General features: G+C 40.2%; 1 protein-coding gene across 9 annotated transcripts in view; it reads left to right on the top strand.

The window, feature by feature from the left end:
* Positions 1 to 3,166: 3,166 nt before the first annotated feature.
* OPHN1 (oligophrenin 1) overlaps positions 3,167 to 19,755 on the top strand; it is a 593,829-nt gene continuing 577,240 nt past the window's right edge. For 5 of the 9 annotated variants that reach the window (XR_009350083.1, XM_059158456.1, XM_059158455.1 and 2 more), the window contains exons 1-2: positions 3,168 to 3,468; positions 3,995 to 4,165. Coding sequence is in view for 7 of the 9 variants with exons in the window: in XM_059158456.1 (XP_059014439.1) it covers positions 4,012 to 4,165 (154 nt within the window). In the remaining 2 variants the exon portion in view is untranslated. Of the gene's footprint in view, positions 3,469 to 3,507; positions 3,865 to 3,994; positions 4,166 to 19,755 lie in introns of those variants that run through there. The other 4 variants (XM_059158453.1, XM_059158452.1, XM_059158451.1 and 1 more) reach the window with 4 other exon arrangements.

The following is a 19,755-nucleotide window of genomic DNA, read 5'->3' as shown; positions in this document are numbered from 1 at the left end:
GATATTATACTGTATGTTAACTAACTGGAATTTACACAAAAGCTTAAAAAAAGAAAAACCTCTGAATGACCACACTTAGACTTACCCAGTCAAACTGGATCATTTATTGACTCAAATCTTTGATCCATGGAACAAGATAACTTAGGGATAGCAGCATAATCCTATTACATGGTTCATATTGATAGGATGTTTTATGATCTTGATGCTGGATCTCAGGTTACCCTAATTGTGTAATGGCTATTTGAGGTATGTTGTTACAAAGATTATGAGATCTGAGAAAAAGTAATGATCACAATGTATAAGAGTTTTATGTGTTTTTTATCTATTGTGTATGCATAACAATTGTGATTGTAACTGAGTCTAGAAGACTTTTTATACTTGGAGGCTATGATCACAAAGAAATAAAAATAGTTCAATTTCTATTTATGGATAAAACTTTGTTGCAGAGAAATTCAATATGGTGATCAATAGGAGACTTTCAAGTATAAAAATATATTATGAAGGAATACAATTCTTTGGGGAGAATGCAAGTATATTCGATTTCAAGGAGAAGAGAAGAAAGAAACAATGCAAATTTTCTGAAGGTTAAAAGAAAGTTTACACTTTTGTGTTTAATGTTGAGAGTGGGCATCAAATTGCTTTGGTATTTAGAATCCAGTGAAAATCTTTAAAAGCACAACATAAAGGTTTTATTCTAAGTTGTCAATATGTATAGTATACTGGATATTATACCTTTTGCAACTATTTAAACTTGATGAAAAATTTCGTTGTCAACCTAAAAATATGTGCGGGAGTACATAACTTCTCAAAATTCTTCTAGGGGTTATGTGAATAAAAGTTTGAAGATCCAAATCTTATAGTGCTTTTGTGAGGGTGAAGTATAATGTGTGCAAAGCATCTAGGATAATGCTCAATTAATGCAGCTATTATTTGAGGACTGAGTTCTAATTTTAGTCCTTTTCTTCTCTGGTATTTGATCCAGGGCATTTTGATCCAGGCACTTTGGCCTCATTGTCTAGATAAAGGATAAAACAGATGGCTGTAAAAACACTTTAAGTATAAGAAGTTAGACAAGCAAGAGCGTACCTAACATCAATAATGTCAGTGGTAATATTCATAGTGATGAAAACAGGTATAGACTCTGTAAGTCAAGGCATATAGCAGATATGCAATAAATGCTTGTCAAATTAGTGAATGAATGCTATACAGAACCTTGCTAGAATGAAAGAACATATGCCTGTTTATTGGACACCTTCCCTAGTACCTGCAATAGTGTTTTAAAAGTCCAATTTGGACATTTTCTCATAAATATAAAATGAGTAGGCAATAAAGTCCTTCCCTGGGATGTGGCTACTTATTAATTTTCTGAAGGCATTTCTTCATTGGACTCTTTACCATACTGCATTATAGTATAGTGTGTAAGAGCAGTGGGTTCTAAAGAACCAGCTAGGTTAGGCTCAAGTTCCAACACTGCCACTTAACTAGCTGTGTGTCTTTGGGCAAGTCATTTAACTTCTCTTCAAGTGGGGTATCTTTACCTGGGTATAATAAGGATACCAATCTCATAGGGTTATTTTGAGTATGGAAAATCATGTGTACATGGGCAAAAGGATCCATTTTTATTTTGGAGAAGTGTTTAGATTACATTGCCCTGTGAAGAAAGCCAAGAAAAGCCAGAATTGAAGGGGGCTGTAAATAGAGTAATAATGGCTAACCCACCTGTATGGGGGTCTTATTTCTGCTATTAAAAAAAAAGTCACCAGAAACTTGGTGACTTAAAACAACATAAATTTATTGTCTTAGAGTTCTTGAAGTCAGAAATGGGTTTATAGAATTACAGGTTGTGTGGAAAGTGGAGCAATGTTGCCTCGGAATATGTCCATGTCCTAATCCCTGGAACCTGTATATATATTACTTTATGTGACCAAAAAAAAAAAAAAATCACAGATGTGATTAAGTTAAGGATCTTGAGATGGGGAGATTATCCTAAGTTATTTGGTGGGTTCTTTTAAGTGAAAGAGGGCAGGAGAGTCAGTGTCAGAGCAATGCAGTGGGAGGAAGACTTGATTAGGCATTGCTGGATTTGAAGATGAGGGAAGGGGGCTATGAGTCAAGGGATGTGGATAGCTTTTAGAAGCTGGAAAAGGAAAGGAAGTGGATTCTCGCCCTTGATCCTCCAGAAAAGAACACAGCCCTCTGACATCTTAGTTTTGACTCAGTGAGGTCCATTTCTGATTTCTGACTTCAAGAACTCTAAGACAATTAATTTATGTTGTTTTAAGTCACCAAGTTTCTGGTGACTTTTTTTTTAATAGCAGAAATATGACCCCCATACAGGTGGGTTAGCCATTATTACTCTATTTACAGCCCCCTTCAATTCTGGCTTTTCTTGGCTTTCTTCACAGGGCAATGTAATCTAAACACTTCTCCAAAATAAAAATGGATCCTTTTGCCCATGTACACATGATTTTCCAACGCAAAGCTGCTCTTAATCTCAAGGCGTCCAACTGTAAAGAGTAGCCACAGTTCTCCCACCTTGACAATGAACAAGAGGTCTCTCAACTAAGCCGCAAGACAATTTATAACATCCTGTTCTTAGGTTTTCCACTTACACATGGAAAATCATGTGCTTTAATGAACAGCCTTCGGGATGAGTGGAATCACAAAATCCATGCTCTGAGGTCCTTTTCAGAAAAAAGTGAACTCCTAATTATGGCCTCCCTTCCTTTGGCAGGGAGTTCTGAGCCTAACATTGCGATCCTCGCGTAGGAGCCAACCCTTGAGGTTGTTCAGGTCGAGGGCCCAGGAGAATTAGAACACTAGGATAGGGAGAAATGGGCAAGGGAAGGGGAAAGGAAGTTGCTCTCACAGAGGGATGCTGGAAAGAGTGTAAGGGAAAACAAAAACAAAAACACAGTCAAGTAATGGGAAGTGAGAGATGGCCTCCCGCAACCGACGCCTCCCGGCTTCTCTCGCTCGTTTTGGAAACTTTCCCTCTTTAGGCTCCAGGGCAGTGCACCTGCCTCTCTTGGCTGGGCCGCAGGAGCGAGCCTGGGGCAGGGTGGGAAAGTCTTGCCTGGAAAGCCTCCGCCCTGGCGGGGTGGTGGGGAGACTGCAGGGAGGAGTCAAGGGGCGAGAAACGGAAAGACTACATCTCCCAGGCCGCCACGCTTCCCAGCTGGAGTCCTAGGGCTCCGAGTGCTCTCCAGTTTCCGTAGGGAAGCGCCAGGCTACCGCAGCTTTTGTGCGTAGCGATATCGCCCTCCCCTTCCCTCTCGGGTGTCTAGTGAGGAAGGCTACGTTTCAACTACCGCCAGGGCTTAACCCCTCCGACGCCTAACAGGACAGCAGGCCGGCTCCCTTGGACCAAGAAGAACTCTTAGGAGCAAGAACAGTTTGGTAACGCAATCCCAGGGTGCGTGGAAGACAGTTGAAGAAGGAGCCCGAGTGTTGGGGATCGGCGCAAAGGTTCGCTAGGGCGGGGCGGGAGCTCTGGCTTTAAGAAGGGGGAGGGGATAGTGCAATCAGGGTTGCCCGCGGAGTTCAGCAAAGGAAATCTTCAGTTAGCTCGGGAACGAGGAGCGGGGAGAGGAAGCTTCCAGTCCCAGCGTCCACCCCAGCCTCCACCCTGGGCGGGCTAAAGTGTCACGTTTGCAGTTGCTCAGGAAGGATCCCACTGGTCTCCGGAGGCAGGCTGGGCTGCCTGTCTGGGGAGGCAATGCCTTGGGGGCATGCTGCTTGCTAGGCAGAACCCCTCCAGGATCGGACTGCATTAGTTAGGTCTCTGTGTCACCTGAAGCAATTGCCGGCTGCCTGCTTCCGGTGGAGACCAGCCAGTTCTACCCAGGAATCTCAAAAGAACAGGTACCTGTCCTTCAAAGGGAGGGAGGCTATGAGTTTCCCAGGCGGGTCCCGCACTCAGTTCCCCCCATCTCCTTTCCCCTACTGTCCCGCTGATGCTCTTGGTCTTTGTGTGTTTCCTCGCTCCTTTCAGCCCTCGCCATCAGAACCATGGGGCATCCCCCGCTGGAGTTCAGCGACTGTTACCTGGACAGCCCCGATTTCCGTGAGAGGCTCAAGTGTTATGAGCAGGAGCTGGAGAGAACCAATAAATTCATTAAGGACGTGATCAAAGATGGCAACGCGCTTATCAGCGCAATGAGAAGTAAGTGGGAGGCTTTGGTGGATGAGCTGGTGGCTCTGGCCTTTAAGCTCTTCCACACCACAGGGGGAAGGGAGGTTTCAAAGTGCTTTCCAGTTCAGTTCTCTGAGGCGAGTGGGTTTCCGAACACTTCGGAAGTGGGGTCAGTGGAAGGCGGTGGCTGTAATTAGAAGGCCTTGACCTTACAAGACGATCAGTACCTGTGCCAGGGACCTTCTTGCTCTGCAACTATCATTACTTGGAGGATTGTTGTTCTGAAGGGACAATTTGCCTGTACTGTTGGACGTGTTTAGTACTCATGTGTACTGTATATCTCTCTATATATTTGGGTAAGGGTAAGGAGATTTTCAAGCTGACCAAGGAACTGCCCTAGCACCTTCTAAATAAGAGAGATTAGAAGCTGGCAGAACAAGTAATGGTTTTGTCCTGGCCTATGGTTGCTAACGAATGAGAGTTGAGGTAGTGAAAGAAAATTCCCTGTATCAACCTGTTTTCTAAGGAAAGTTCCTTCGCCCCAGATTTATTTTTTTTCTTTTAAGGTACTGAGCTATGGGGGTGCCTGGATGGCTCATCTGGCTCAGGTTGTGATCCTGCGGTCCTGGGATCACATTGGATTCCCTGCTCAGTGGGAAGCCTGCTTCTCCTTCTCCCAATCCTCCTGCTTGTGTTCCCTCTCTCACTGCGTGTCTCTCTATGAAATAAATAAATAGAATCTTAAAAAAAAAAAAAAAGGTACCACAGGGGCGCCTGGGTGGCTCAGTGGGTTAAGCCGCTGCCTTCGGCTCAGGTCATGATCTCAGGGTCCTGGGATTGAGCCCCATGTTGGGCTCTCTGCTCAGCAGGGAGCCTGCTTCCTCCTCTCTCTCTGCCTGCCTGCCTCTCCGTCTACTTGTGATTTCTCTCTGTCAAATAAATAAATAAAATCTTTAAAAAAAAAGTTACCACAAACACAAATTTAAAAAGAAAATAAGGGGGAGGGAGGCAGGGAGAAGGTGGTGGGGTTATGGACACGGGGAGGATATGGGCTATGGTGAGTGCTGTGAAGTGTGTAAACCTGACGATTCACAGACCTGTACCCCTGGGGCCAATAATACATTATATGTTAATTTCAAAAAAAAAATAAAAAAGAAAGAAAGAAAATAAGGCATTGAGCTGTGGTTTTGGTCAGAGTCAGTCTGAGCTCAGAATTTTGGATGGCCTCACATGCCACTGAATTCTCCTTGGGGGTGAAACAAAGACCTGCCTAGTACCTGGCACAAGGGACCCAGTCCCCAGAGAGCATACTTCAGGGCTAGGCTTAAGGACCACTGGTCTGAAGGAACCTCATCTAGCTTGGCTTTGCCAGTGGTCACAACTGATGTCTGTGGGACCCTACCCCCCCTTCCCCACTGTGTGGAGTTTTTATTTCTGCTAGTTGGCAGAAGGCTTGGAGTAAGAGAAAGAATAATAAACATTCCCAACAAGAGCGCAGGCGAGCCAGCCCTTTGCGCCAAAGTATATATACCCAGAAGAATGGAGGCTAGCATTTGGGTGGAGTGATAATTTTTTCTCTTCTTGGCTGCAAAATGGTTTCAAAAAAGAAAGTCACTGCTCAGAGTTACTGGTAAATGTGTCCTGTCAGCTTATGACTTTGTTCTGAACGCATTTATCCCTGAAAAACTGTGTCTAAGTCCTGTGCAAGGACCTTCTTAAGGCAGATGGAGTCAAAGAAGAGTGGGGAGAAAGGCTTGATATTTTTGTGCAGCTCTTTTGATTTGCTCCTGGCAGGCCTTTGCTTTCACTGCCAGTGTTGTCTGCCCACTTTGGTCAGAATATATAAGTGGCCCACGTCCCTGCTGGTTATTTGATGGAGTCTGATTATTTAATTTTTTTGTCATATTGTTGTCCAAAGAAGAGCACACTCTCGGCAGCAACTGAAAGATGGGGTATTGGAAATGCTGGTTCTTAGAGGCATATAGGCCTTTGGGGTGTGTTGTCACCTAATAGAATTCACTGAGGGGTTAAAGATAAGACACAAGACTAGTTAGACAGATTGAGGGTTCATTGAAAGGAAAAGGGGAGAATGTTTGGATTTTTTTAAAAAAATTTACTTATTATGATAAGCTGCTTGGTATATGTAGCTCCTCATGAACCCCAGAAAGGGGTGTGAAGTGTATGGTAAGCTGAAACTGTGCTAAAAAGTGACCAGCTACAGAGAGATTAAGATTTTTAAGAGACAATAAACAATTCAATAACACATTTGAGGAAGAGTAGATTTTTTAAAATTTTTTTTAAAAGATTTTTATTTATTTATTTGATAGAGAGAGATCACAAGTAGGCAGAGAGGCAGGCAGAGAGAGGGGGAAGCAGACTCCCCGCTGAGCAGAGAGCCCGATGTGGGGCTCGATCCCAGGACCCTGAGATCATGACCTGAGCTGAAGGCAGAGGCTTAAACCACTGAGCCACCCAGGCGCCCCAGGAAGAGTAGATTTTTGTATGCTAAGGGCAAATAGTGGTTCTGACTCTTTCCTTCTCTGGAACGGAAACTGGTAAGAATCAGCAGTTTTTAAGGCCTAAACCTTTGCAGATGGGTGGAAGATCCAAGAAAATATTTTGGCCCATGGGGCTTCTTGATATTCAGGGTGGTTTTCTGTTTCCGAATATACATAGAAAGCCAAAATAGGGCAGGGTGGAAATAAAACCCAGCAGCTAACCCACACTCCATTTCTTTCCTTTAAGTTGCGTGATTCTAAAAACATGATTAGGTAGAAGCATAGGCGGGATGTTTCCCACTGTCTTGATCACAGTAATGTTAATCCTCCCACTCCACTTCCTTACACTGCTAGCTTTTTGAGAATGAGTGGGGAAGCAAAACAAAGGTAAGCTTTTCTTTGTGTGAAGGAAACAGGAAAAAGAGAAGGCTGGAACTGGAGTTAGAAGACGTGACTTTTCCATCTTGGGATAAGATGGCATAGATTACTGACTTCATCTGTGAAATGGGGTTGATTACACCCACCTCACAGGGTTGTTGCGAGACTCAAAGGAGTTAATGGATTATGAAACTGCTTTGTAAATGGAAACAGTCAAACATAGAAAGTTGTTGATAATGCATCTTTAGGTTAATAATGTATCTGATGGTGAGTGTATGTTTCTCAGTAGGTTTCTGAAGGGCAATGAATAAGCAGAAGTCATTGGAAACATATTTTTTACTGTCATCTTATTGGAAAATGTCACTCTATACATTGACATGTCTCAGCAATTAATTTTGTCTTCATGTGTGGGGATTCATTTTGGCATTTGGAGCCTGGCATGAAAGGCTGATTGTCAGAAACAATGATTGACACCTTTCCCTTTGACTTACTCTGTTGACTAGAAAATCAAATGGCTAGTGTTTCTAGGAACCAATGAAACTTGGTGCATTGTGTTGCAAAAACTAGGTGCAGTTTTTTTTTTTTTTTTTAAGTTGTGAGCCTAGGTGGAACTGGATTTCTGCATTTATCCTGTTTGTGTCTGATTTTGTACAGAGCTCCAGATAAGGTTTAAGTCAACTTTGTGTGATGATTTATTCATTAAACATGGGTCCCTTTTGAACATTTAGGTTTACTTACATCTGTCCTCAGAGGTAAATGATGTTATTAACAATACTCAACATGTCTCTCTCCTAGGGAAGTGGTTGATTACCCCCCTTTAAATGTGATCTATTTATAATTGTTGGAGTACAATATGATGGTTATAACTTAAACTAATGGAAGATAAAAATACTGTGACTCTGAAAGGTGAACATATTGCTTGCTTTTCTGTTTGTCCTTTGGCTTTCTGTTGGCAGTTTTGGTCCCTGATGTTGTTTGAATATTTTCTAAGCACTCAGGCTAGGAATTATTCAGAACAATTGATGTGGCTCCTGCTTATATCACAAGGCAACATGATACATCTAATAAATGTTATATATAGTTCAGTGAACACATACCATTCATTCAGGAAATGCCTCTGCACATACTGTATTCAGGCTGCCATGCTCAGGGCTGTCACAAATGTGACAGTCTTTGTAACAATGGTTCCTGCCCTCAGAGTTTCTAGACTAGTGGGAGAGAAAAGACATGGGTAGAGATGATTATCAGGTAGAGATCACTATCACTATCCCTATCAAATGTGGGTAGAGGTCACTATCAGTGGATGTGGATCCAAGCCATACGAATGGAACAGGTGGATATCGTGGCACATGAAGACCAGCAGGAGAGCTCATTTCTTGGTGAGAGGGCAAGGAAAAGGAAAGAAGGAAGTGGCATTGGAATTTGTCTGAATTCATACTTATTGCATGTTTAACTGTTCACAGTGCCAGGCATTGAAATATTATAACAGCCTTATGAGGTAAGGATGATTATTCCCATTATATAGATGAAGAAACTGAAGTTCAGAGGTGCTAAATAACTTTCTCAACAAATAAGGGCAAGAGTCTGATTTAGAACCCAGACCTGAGTCTGAAGGCCTTGCTTACTTTACTGTGTTGCACTGTATTCAGGATGAGGTATTTCATGTAGTAGAAATGACCCAGAGGATGTAAAGGGACAGCAGATAATTCAAGTCATCTGCAATGGATAGGTCGCAGGAAGGGCGTTTTGGGGAGATGAAGTTGGAATGGCAGGCTGAGGCCTTACTGTGCAGGGACCTGTTAAGTACTTCAGATTTTTCTTGATAGAGAGAGGGAGTATTAAAAATGTTTTTGGTAGGAGAGAAGCATGATTTGAGTTGTGCTTCGGGAAGATTCATCTGATAGTGATGTGTGAGGGGTGAGCAATTCCACACAAATATTTGTGACTTTTCAGAAGTTATTTGGCAGCTTTAAATTCCCTTTTTTAAAAGATTCATTTATTTATTTGAGAGAGGGAAGAGGGGCAGGGGAGAGACAGTCTTAGGCAGACTCCATGCTGAGCGGAGAGCCCAACATGGGGCTCGATCTCATGATCCTGAGATCACAACCTGAGTTAAAACCAAGAGTCCTTCACTTAACTGGACTGTACCACGCAGGTGCCCCTAAATTCTCTTTGATATAGCTCAAGGGTCAGCAGCAGATCTCTTCTGTAAAGGGCCATGTTTTAGGCTTTGCAGGCCATACAGTCTTGGTGGCAATTATTTAACTGCCGTTGTTGTGAAAAAGCAATCATAGATAATATATACATGGAATGAAAGTGGTTGTGCTCTAATACAACTTTATTTGTTGACATGGAAATATGAATTTCACTTAATTTTCACAAGTCATGAAATATTATTCTTTTGAATTTTCAACTGTTTGAAAATATAAAAACCATGTCATCTCAGCTAAGGGACAGAGGCATACAAAATAGGCAGCAGGTTGGGTTTGTCTGACTGGTAGCAGTTGGCAGACTTTTGATACAACTAGTTAACCTAAAAAAAAAGCTCAATGGAATTTTATTTGTAAGGCAATTAAAATAGCTAATGGTAGCATTTCCATCAACTAGGTTTACTCTGGTGTGCTGTTAACTATGCCTGATCCAGATTTGGGGATCACAGCCTCAAGTCCTGTCAGGGGCCAAGGAGAAAATGGAAAAGTTTAAAGCTGTTGGAAATGAGTTAATAGGGCTGGAATGATTGGGGTAAAATATAGCAGCCTCACCACATTCAAACGGCCTTTACTTTCTTCTTTTTTAAAAAAACGTGCTAACTAAGTAAAATACATTCACAGCCTATTTTTAATCAGGTTGCAACTCCTGAGCTAGATGATCTAACTCTATTAGTCTAGGAATCTTTGATGCTAATGTGCTAGGGAAATGAAAGGCAGTAGTCTCCAGATAGAGATTTCTCCTGGGAAGCACTACTAGGCACTGTTGGCATATGAGTGAAGGCAGAATGAAAGTATAATGGAAAAAACCCTAGACATGAAGATTAGATACTTGGATATGGTTCTATTACTAATGGGATCTGTGACCTTCATAAATCATTTTGCTGGGGCCCCAGGTCTGCGGCTTTATAAAGGTAGGGTTGGGCAGTAAATCTGTAAGCTCACTTTCAGCTCTAACATTCCATGCCTTTTTTTTGTATTGTATATTGTAGTTTAATCATTTGGGAAAGGAATGACTAACCCAATTATAGGAACTTATTTTATGCCTATGTAAATGTTCACATTATTTTAGTGTACATGTCAGTATTTAAATAGAAACATTTAAACAAAAATTTTAGTCTTTCAAAAACCAAGGATAACATACTTTTTGTATGTTTGTATATATAAAGCAGATTTCAGAAAAAAATAATTATATCACAAATCTACACATATACATGAATAGTCACACATACATAGGCTGTCTGGGACTAATTAAGACTTATGTTTTATAAGAATTCAAAAAAGGGGTGTCTGGCTGGCTTAGTCAGTAGAGCATGTGGTTCTTGATCTCAAGGTCATGAGTTTGAGCCCCATGTTAGGTGTACAGACTACTTACAAAAATAAACAACAACATTAAAAAACTAAAAATATCAAAGATGCATTCTATTCTAAAAATGTACATGAAGTTGATAAAGTAGAAATCATGTAATTTGTATAGTTTTTATAACCTAGTCTTAAATTCTTTAAAAATGCCACTTTCTTATATTCTGTACTTACATTCTATACTTTATAGACCAGAGTTTTAGATGTTTACATTAAGGTGACCTTTTGGAGTATCTGTTTACCTCTTGCTTTGGCAACTGGGGCACCTATATGGTGAATGCTTTCCTGGAAGAATGGATTGATTACCTTTGTGAGGCAAATTTGATCTTGAATATCCTCAGTGGGGAGTCATCTCCAGCTTGACACAGAGAGAAACTGGTTGCTAGTTCCAGCTCTGTCACTAGCTTGCTGTATGATATTGAATAAGTATTTAGCTTTGTGAGCCTGAGTTTTCCCATTTGTAAAATTAGAGTTTTGGTCAGTAAGCCTTAGTGTTCCTCCTGGCTTTATCATTCTCTTTTTTCTGGGCTGCAGCTGTCTTGCTCATAGTCAAGCAGCCTAAATTGATTCTGTTATGAACTTTAGAGCCCATCACCTTTACTCTGGAAGAGCAGGCAAGGGGAATATCAAACTGATAAGTCCAGCATAACTAGATGACTTGAATCATGCTAACTTATCTGATTATCTTCTTGATGAATGTTTCCTGAAAGGTGTCACCCTGGTGGCTTTTCATTTTGTCCTGAATAGCTCTGTAGTGAGAGAACCCAAAACTTATAATTCCTTTGGGGTGGGTATAGTGCCATGCTGTGCAGGGAAGAGTTGGTGATGTAATATACATTCTCAGTAGATATCCTGTCATTATCTTGGTGATATTTAATTAGTGCCTTAGAACACATGGGGTTATTTTAAATACTCTCTGAAGTCAGATCAATGTAATGAGTATGTTATATGGTACTGTTATCAGTAGGTGTTAACCAGTGTCAAATAGAATTTGGTGGAGGCATTATTGCCATGTTCATTGAAGGCCCTCAGAACACCAGATTCCAAAGTCTAAAGCAGTTGGACGAGTAGTGATGTAGGGACTTGGAAGGAGAAGTGAAACAAGCTTTAATAGTGATGAAGGAAATAGTGATGAAGGAAAGTTGCTTTTCAGCTTAATTTTTATAGCCACTTGTTAAAGCATAGCCACAGACTCATTTATTCTGGCATCTGTTTCTCTAATCATTTACTATAGGAATTTTCTAAAGCCCGTGAAGATCTAGAAGGAAATATGGTTTTCCAGGGGTGTACCCTGGAAATCTTAAGCTGATATTTTTTTTTTTTTTTTTTTTGGCTAGTGGGATAGAGCGCCCTCATGATGCTTGACTGGACTTGCATCAAGTACTAGAGCCTTGCACAATGTAAAGGCATTTCAATTTAATTCAACATGGATTTGCTAAGCACTTGTATGTGTCAGGTACTATCTTGGAAATTGGGGGAATAATGGTGAATAAGGCCGCTACGGGCCCTCCATCTTGGAGCATAAAACATAAAACATCTGATTGCTCACTTAAATAGTTTAGGGGCACCTGGGTGGCTCAGTGGGTTAAAGCCTCTGCCTTCGGGTCATGATACCAGGGTCCTGGGATGGAGCCCCGCATCGGGCTCTCTGCTCAGCAGAGAGCCTGCTTCCCTCTCTCTGCCTGCCTCTCTGCCTATCTCTGTCTTTGAAATAAATAAATAAAATCTTTAAAAAAATAAATAGTTTAATTACAATTAATTACAAAATAGCAATGAAAATTTCAGGGTATGATGTATATTCTATCTGATGTTACGAGGAGGGGTGTTGTGGGGGAGAAAAGACCATGGGGATGTAATTTCCCATAGTAAAAAGAATGAACTGAAAAAGGAAAAGTTCCTAAGTCATAGCTACCTGTCTTACTACCCTTGGTAGTTAATGGTCCTGGCTAATGGTAGTTAACAGATACATCAAGTGAGTGGAAATTTTCTCAGAAACAGACAGAGTATAGTACATCTCATGGAGTTTTCAGGGAAGATCTGAAGTACCTACTATCTCCTTTTATGAGTATATTACAATTTTTTTGATTGGTAACACATGAACATGGTACAAAATTCAAAATGTACAAAAGGCTAAACCTTCTGCCTCCTCTTATGTCCCATTTCCCCAGTTCTCCACCCTAGCAGCAACAACGGGTAGCTGTTTGTTTATTCTTTACCCCATTGCTTCTTTTAACTTCTGTTTCCTCAGGAATGTGTTTCATTGTAGGAAAATTTCCAGCCATACTGGGGCAAGAGAACCTTAAATTTGTGTTTGGAGGGAATTAAATACCTCAGAAAATTGACTCTGTGAAAGCAAAGAGGACACTGGAAAAAATTGCCAAAATTAACTTTTCAGAACTCTGGAAATTAACCAAAAGGCTTGCAACAATCGAAAGAGTGTTTACTGATGAAAAGATGTTGAACCTTTGTAGCAGCAGAGTTTGTGGCATTTTAACTTAAACTGCCTCATTTTCCCTTCTCCATAGTTTCAGGGTAACCTTGAAAATCCACAGCCTTATAACCACATTAGCTGTGGAAGCCAGTCCTTTTAACATCTGGGGGGTGGGGGGAAGACTGTGTTGGTAGCTCCTCAGGAACTCACATACCCAGAGTCTTGTCACTATTTAACCTGTCTCAAAGCTACCTAGAAAATCCCATTAATAGGGCTTCTCTTTACTTCACCTGACTTAGGGCTAGCTCAGTGAGAAAAATTCTATCCCTAGGGTGTTTAACATTACAGCTGCCTGAGACTGCAGTACCTGTAGGGCAAGCAAGAGCCTAGGCAAAAACATGAAAGGAAGAAATGGGGAAATGAGATACCTACTGGAGGTTTTGGTAAACTCTGACATATTCCTGAAGATCTAGAAGGCTACATGCATGTTCTTTTCTAGGCTGTTTGTGTGCCTAGAAAAGACCTCAGGGGGCTCTAATTTTTCCCCTATGCTTGAACTTGAGGCAAAGTTGTAAACTACCTGGCTGAGTGTTGAGGGAATGTCCCAACATACACACAGAGCTCCTTGGCAAAATGTGGCAGTCTTAGTGGTTCAAGTCATTTAAGAAGATATCTGAAGTCACTAGCTGGCCACTAAGCTAACCAAGCAGAGAGTCAGTGGCAAGGAATACAAGGAATACAAGCATTACAGACATAGTCCAAGAAAGACACTAAACAAAGCAACAGCAACAACAATAATAACAACAACAATAGCAACAAAACCTGGGGGTCAAGATCTGATTTCCAGAGGTACCACATTATATTGTTTAAAATGCCCAATTTTCAAAAAAGTTAATCAGGCATGCCAAAAAAATTATGGCCTCTATTCAGGGAAAAAAGCAGTCAGTAGAGACTGTTCCTGATGTGGCCTAAATGTTGGAATTTAGATAAAAAATTAAAATCAGCTAATATAATCAAAGAAATAAAGGAAACCATGTCTAAAGATTTAAAGGAATGCATGAGAACAATGTATTAACAGACACTGCAAAGAAATAAAAATGGTAAAGAAGAACAAGAGAAATTCTGGAATTGAAAAGTAAAATAGCTGAAGTGAAAAATTCAGTAGCAGATTTGAGCTAGCAGAAGAAAGAGCAAAGAACTTGAACATAAATCAATTGAGATTACCTGGTCTCAGCAAAAACAGAGAAAAAAATTAAGAAAAATGAACAGAGCCCCCCAAACTGTGGGACATAATGGAAACTGTGGAACACCAATAACATACACATTATGGAAATCTCAGGAGAAGATAGATCGAAAGGAGCATAAAGAATATTTGAAAAAATAATGGCCCCAAACTTCCCAAATTTGATGAACAACACTAATCTCCAGGTTCAGGAAGCTCAAAAAAACTCTGCATAGGAGAAACTCAAGGAGAGCCATACCTAGATATGTTATAGTTAAACAGCTGGAAACCAAAGACAGAATCTTGAAAGAAGCAAGAGAAAAATAACCGGGTTCCTTATAAGATTAAAAGCAAACCTATCAAGAACCATGGAGACCAGGAGCCAGCCCTGGTGAAATTCGAAGTGCTGAAAGAAAAATAATATCAACCAAGAATTCTGTATTCATGAAAACCATCCTTCCTCCTTCAAAAACAAGGGAGAAATTAAGACATTCTCAGGTAAACAAAACCAAAAACTGAGAATTTGTCACTAGGAGATCTGCCCTATGAGAAATACTAATGGGAATCCTTCAGGATGAAATGAAAGAATGATGAATGGTAACTTAAATCGTACAAAATATAAAGAGTATCAGTGCATGTAACTATATATGAAGGTATAAAAGACAGTCTGTCTTTTAGTAACTCCTTTTTTCATACCCTATTTAAATGACAACTGCATAATGCAATATTTACAAAGCTGTGTTAATGAGCTTATAATACATAAAGATGCAATACATATGGCAATACAGCACAAAGTGGTATGGGGGGAAGGAAATAATTATACTGGCACCATGTTTCTTTTTTTTTTTTTTTTTTTTTTTTTAAAGATTTTATTTATTTATTTGTCATAGAGAGAGAAGCGAGAGAAAGCACAGGCAGACAGAGTGGCAGGCAGAGGCAGAGGGAGAAGCAGGCTCCCCACCAAGCAAGGAGCCCGATGTGGGACTCGATCCCAGGACGCTGGGATCATGACCCGAGCCGAAGGCAGCCGCTTAACCAACTGAGCCACCCAGGCGTCCCAGGCACCATGTTTCTATATGCTTTCTAAATTAAGTTAAAATTAATCTGAACTTGATTGTTTTAAATTAAGATGGTAATTGTAATCCTGAGGTCAGCCACTAATAAAATAACTTAAAAAAATACTGAAAGAAACAAGGGAATTAAAATAGTACAGTAGACAATATTTAACAAGGAAGAAGGTAGTAATGGAGGAAGAGAAGAAACAAGATATATAGAAAATAAATTGTAAACATAAATCCTGCCTATCTATAATTAGGTGTGAATGGAATACACACTGCAGTAGAAAGGCAGGAATTAGTAAAATGGGTAAATTGATTAAAACATGTACTGTCGGGTGCCTGGGTGGCTCAGTGGGTTAAGCCGCTGCCTTCGGCTCAGGTCATGATCTCGGGGTCCTGGGATCGAGTCCCACATCGGGTTCTCTGCTCAGCAGGGAGCCTGCTTCCCTCTCTCTCTCTCTGCCTGCCTCTCTGCCTCTCTGTCTACTTGTGATCTCTCTCTGTGAAATAAATAAATAAAATCTTTAAAAAAAAAAAAAAACAAACATGTACTGTCTTTAAGAGTTACATTTTGGGGGCACATGGGTGACTCAGTGGGTTAAGCCACTGCCTTCAGCTCAGGTCATGATCTCAGGATCCTGGGATTGAGCCCTGCATTGGGCTCTCTGCTCATCAGGAAGCCTGCTTCTCCTGCTCTCTCTGCCTGCCTCTCTGCCTACTTGGGCTCTCTCTGTCAAATAAATAAATAAAATCTTAAAAAAGAGTTACATTTTGGATTCAGAGACACAGATGGTTGAGAATAAAAGGATGGAAAAATATTCCAAGCAAATAGTAACCAGAGAGAGTGGTGGTGGCTATACTAATATCAGACAACATAGATTTTTTTTAAAAAGATTTTATTTACCTGAGAGAGAGAGAGAGCAAGCAGAGGGAGAGGGGCGAGCAGATTATGTACTGAATGTGGAACCCAAAGTGGGGTCCAGTCTCAGGATGCGGAGATAATGACCCGAGCTAAAACCACGTCAGATGTTTAACTGACTGAGCCACACAGGTGCCCCCAGACAACATAGATTTCAAGACAAAGTACTTTTGACATACAAAGAAAAATATTTTATAATGGTAAACACAGTTCATATATCAGGAAGATATAAAATTATAAACATATGCACCTGACAACAGAGCTCCACAATACATGAAATGACAGTGGCCAAACTGAAGAGAGAAATAGATAACTCTGAAGATAGTAGTTGGAGACTTCAGTATTCTACTTCCAATAAAGTCTAGATTAACTAGACAGAGATTAACAAGGAAATAGAAGACTTGAATGGTACTATAAACCAACTAGACCTCTTTCAGACATTTGTAGAACACTACATGACAAAGGCAGATACACATTCTTCTCAAGTGCACATGGGACATTTTTCAGGATAAACCTTCTGCTAGGCCACAAAACATGTGTACGTATATTTGTTCACATGAAGTATATTCTCTAGCTATAGATGAATGAAATTATTAATAACAAAAGGACATTTAGGCAGTTCACAAATATGTGGAAATTAATATCACAATCACAATGTGTGACTAATATCACACATTGGGCCAAAGAAATCATAATGGCAATTAGAAAATACTTTGGAATGAATAAAAGTGAAAACACAACACGCTAGAAATTAGGGGATGCAGGAAAATTGGTGCTTAGAGGAAAATTTATAGCTTTAAACACCTACATTAGAAAAGAAGAAAGACCACAATTCAGTAATCTAACCTTCCACATTAAGTTACTAGAAGAAGAATACACTAATCCCAAAGAAAGTAGAAGGCATGAAAAGACGAATATAAAGTGGAATTAAATGAAATAATGAGACAATTAAAAAAATCATAAGTTGATTTTTAAAAAGACCAACACCATTGAGGAATCATTAGCTAGACTGACAAAGAGAAAAGATAGAAGGTTTGACTTATTAAAGGCAGGAATGAAGGAGGGGACACTACCAACCCTACAAAAAAATAAAAAAAATTAAAGGGAATACTATAAATAACTTTATGCCAATAAATTATGTAATTTAGATGAGATGGTCAAATTTCCAGGAAGACACAGACTACCAAAAATTGACTTCACAATAAATGGAAAATCTGTAGAGACCTATAACAAGTAAAGACATTGAATTAGTAATCAAAATACTATCCACAAAGAAAAGCCCAGGCCTAGCTCATTTCACTGGTAAAGTCTTCCAAACATTTAAGTAAAAATTAATACCCATCTTTTGCAAACTCTTTTAAAAAGAGAGAGAACACTTCTTAACATATTCTCTGAGACCAGTAGTAGCCTGATCGTAAAACCAGATATCACAAGAAAATAAAATTATAGACCAAATTCCCTTAATAATATAGACACGAATGTCCTCAACAAAATGCTAGGAAACCAAATCCAGCAACACGTGAAAAGGATTATATACTATAATCAAGTGGAATTTATTTCAGGAATCCAAAGATAGTTTAACATCTGAAAATCAATCAGTGTAATAATGTAATATACCAAATAATTGTAATAAGAGAAAAAAATATAATAGGTACAGATATATTTTCTTAAAGACTTCTATTTATTTATTGGAGCGAGAAAACCAGTGAGAGAGATCATGAGAACATGAACTGGGGGAAGGGCAGAGGGAGAGGGAGAAGCAGACTCCCTGCTGAGCAGGGAGCCCAATGCAGAGCTCCCTGAGCTGAAGGCAGATGCTTAACCAACTGAGCCACCCAGGCACCTTGATATGATACAGCTATTTTAAAAACCTTATGATGTTGAAAACATTAAACAAACTAGTTATAACAGGTTAGTGGTTGTCTAGGGCTGGGGGAGAGGGTGGGGATGTATTATGACTGTTAATAGGCAAAGGATTTCTGTTTGGGGTTGTGAAATTTTCTATTAGATTGTGATGATAGTTGTACAACTCTGTGACTATACTAAACCCCACTTAATTGAATACTTTAATGAGTGAGTTTTATGATATATGAGTTACATCTTAAGGATATTTTTTCCCACATTGTGCATGTGAAACAGAGGTGCTTGGCTTATAGTCCTACATTTTCTTTTGGTTCTTTTTTTTTTTTTTTTAAGATTTTATTTATTTATTTGACAGAGGGAGATCACAAGTAGGCAGAGGCAGGCAGAGAGAGAGAGAGGAGGAAGCAGGCTCCCTGCCGAGCAGAGAGCCTGATGCGGGACTCGATCCCGGGACGCGAGATCATGACCCGAGCCGAAGGCAGCGGCTTAACCCACTGAGCCACCCAGGTGCCCCTTTCTTTTGGTTCTTATAGAATAACAGACCTGGAAGGTTTTTTAGAAAACTTTATATCCACTCTGTTGAGTTTATGTCTAGGGAAAAGGAAGCCAAGGGAGAGAACTGACTCCTTCAGGGACCTGGAGTTGGCATCCAAATGGGAACCAGAGTCAGATTTTCCATTCTAAAGTTCTTTTTGTACTGTACTTTAAAGCAGGTATCTTGCATTAAAACTGCCTGGATATTTTTTACTGGGGTTGGGGGTACTTTTCTTTGAAATGACCCAGTTGGCAGTAAAGAACTGAACCCGAAGTGAATTTCCTTTCATTCCCTTCCCCCATCCTACCATCATGGCTGGGATTAAAGGTTTCCCTGTTAAGCAGACTAGCCTCAATTTAATTATGATGTGATTGTGTTTTCTGTCTTTTGTCATAGAAGAATGGCTGTACCTTCTGATGGTGTGATGCCTGTCTTCTTTGTTTCCTTCCCTAAGAGCCTACACCAGCTGGTTTGGCAGATCTAGAGGCCTCCCCTTTTCTCTGCTCATTTGTTGATGTTTTTGGCAAAAGCAGCTGCTTTTTTTATAGTGGGTAGTATATAATTGGGAAATATGTGGCATTACTAAAGGGTGACAAAGTCCTCCCTTCATATGATTTTTATTGTAAGGCAGCATGACGTTTCTTCTAAGTGACAAGCAGTAGGCCCCACAGTATAGTACCATATTAGGAACTTAAAGGCAGTTCTTTGCAAAAGGTTTTCATTAAGGATTTCCCAGAAATAGGATGGCCACGTTTCAGCTTCCAATTCTCTTTCCAGAGCCAGGCTGTTGTCGAAAAGTCTTTCCGTGTGATTGGAAAAATATGTATTATGCATGTGGCAGTTGACAGCTGGGGACTAATCCCTAGTTCATCCACCCTGAATTTCTTAGGTGGGGGGAGCCAGCCATCAAGGTGTTTTATTACTGCCCCTTACAACTTTTGTTTAGAGCAGGGAAAAAAAAAACTCCAAAGGGAGTTGTAAAGAGAATGTCCTTACCACCATTGTCACCATGCTGAATTTCTCTTGCTTTTAACACTGGAGATAGTGATATCTCTCTGTATTTGGTTTGTCTGGAGAGAATTGTCTTCTAGAATCCATACCCATGCCCAGTGTTTTAGGATTTATGGGAATGATATTTCTGTTATGG

The sequence above is a fragment of the Mustela lutreola genome, chromosome X, assembly GCF_030435805.1.
Source record: "Mustela lutreola isolate mMusLut2 chromosome X, mMusLut2.pri, whole genome shotgun sequence".
Classification (NCBI taxonomy): Eukaryota; Metazoa; Chordata; class Mammalia; order Carnivora; family Mustelidae; genus Mustela; species Mustela lutreola.
This window is presented reverse-complemented; position numbering and strand designations above follow the sequence as displayed.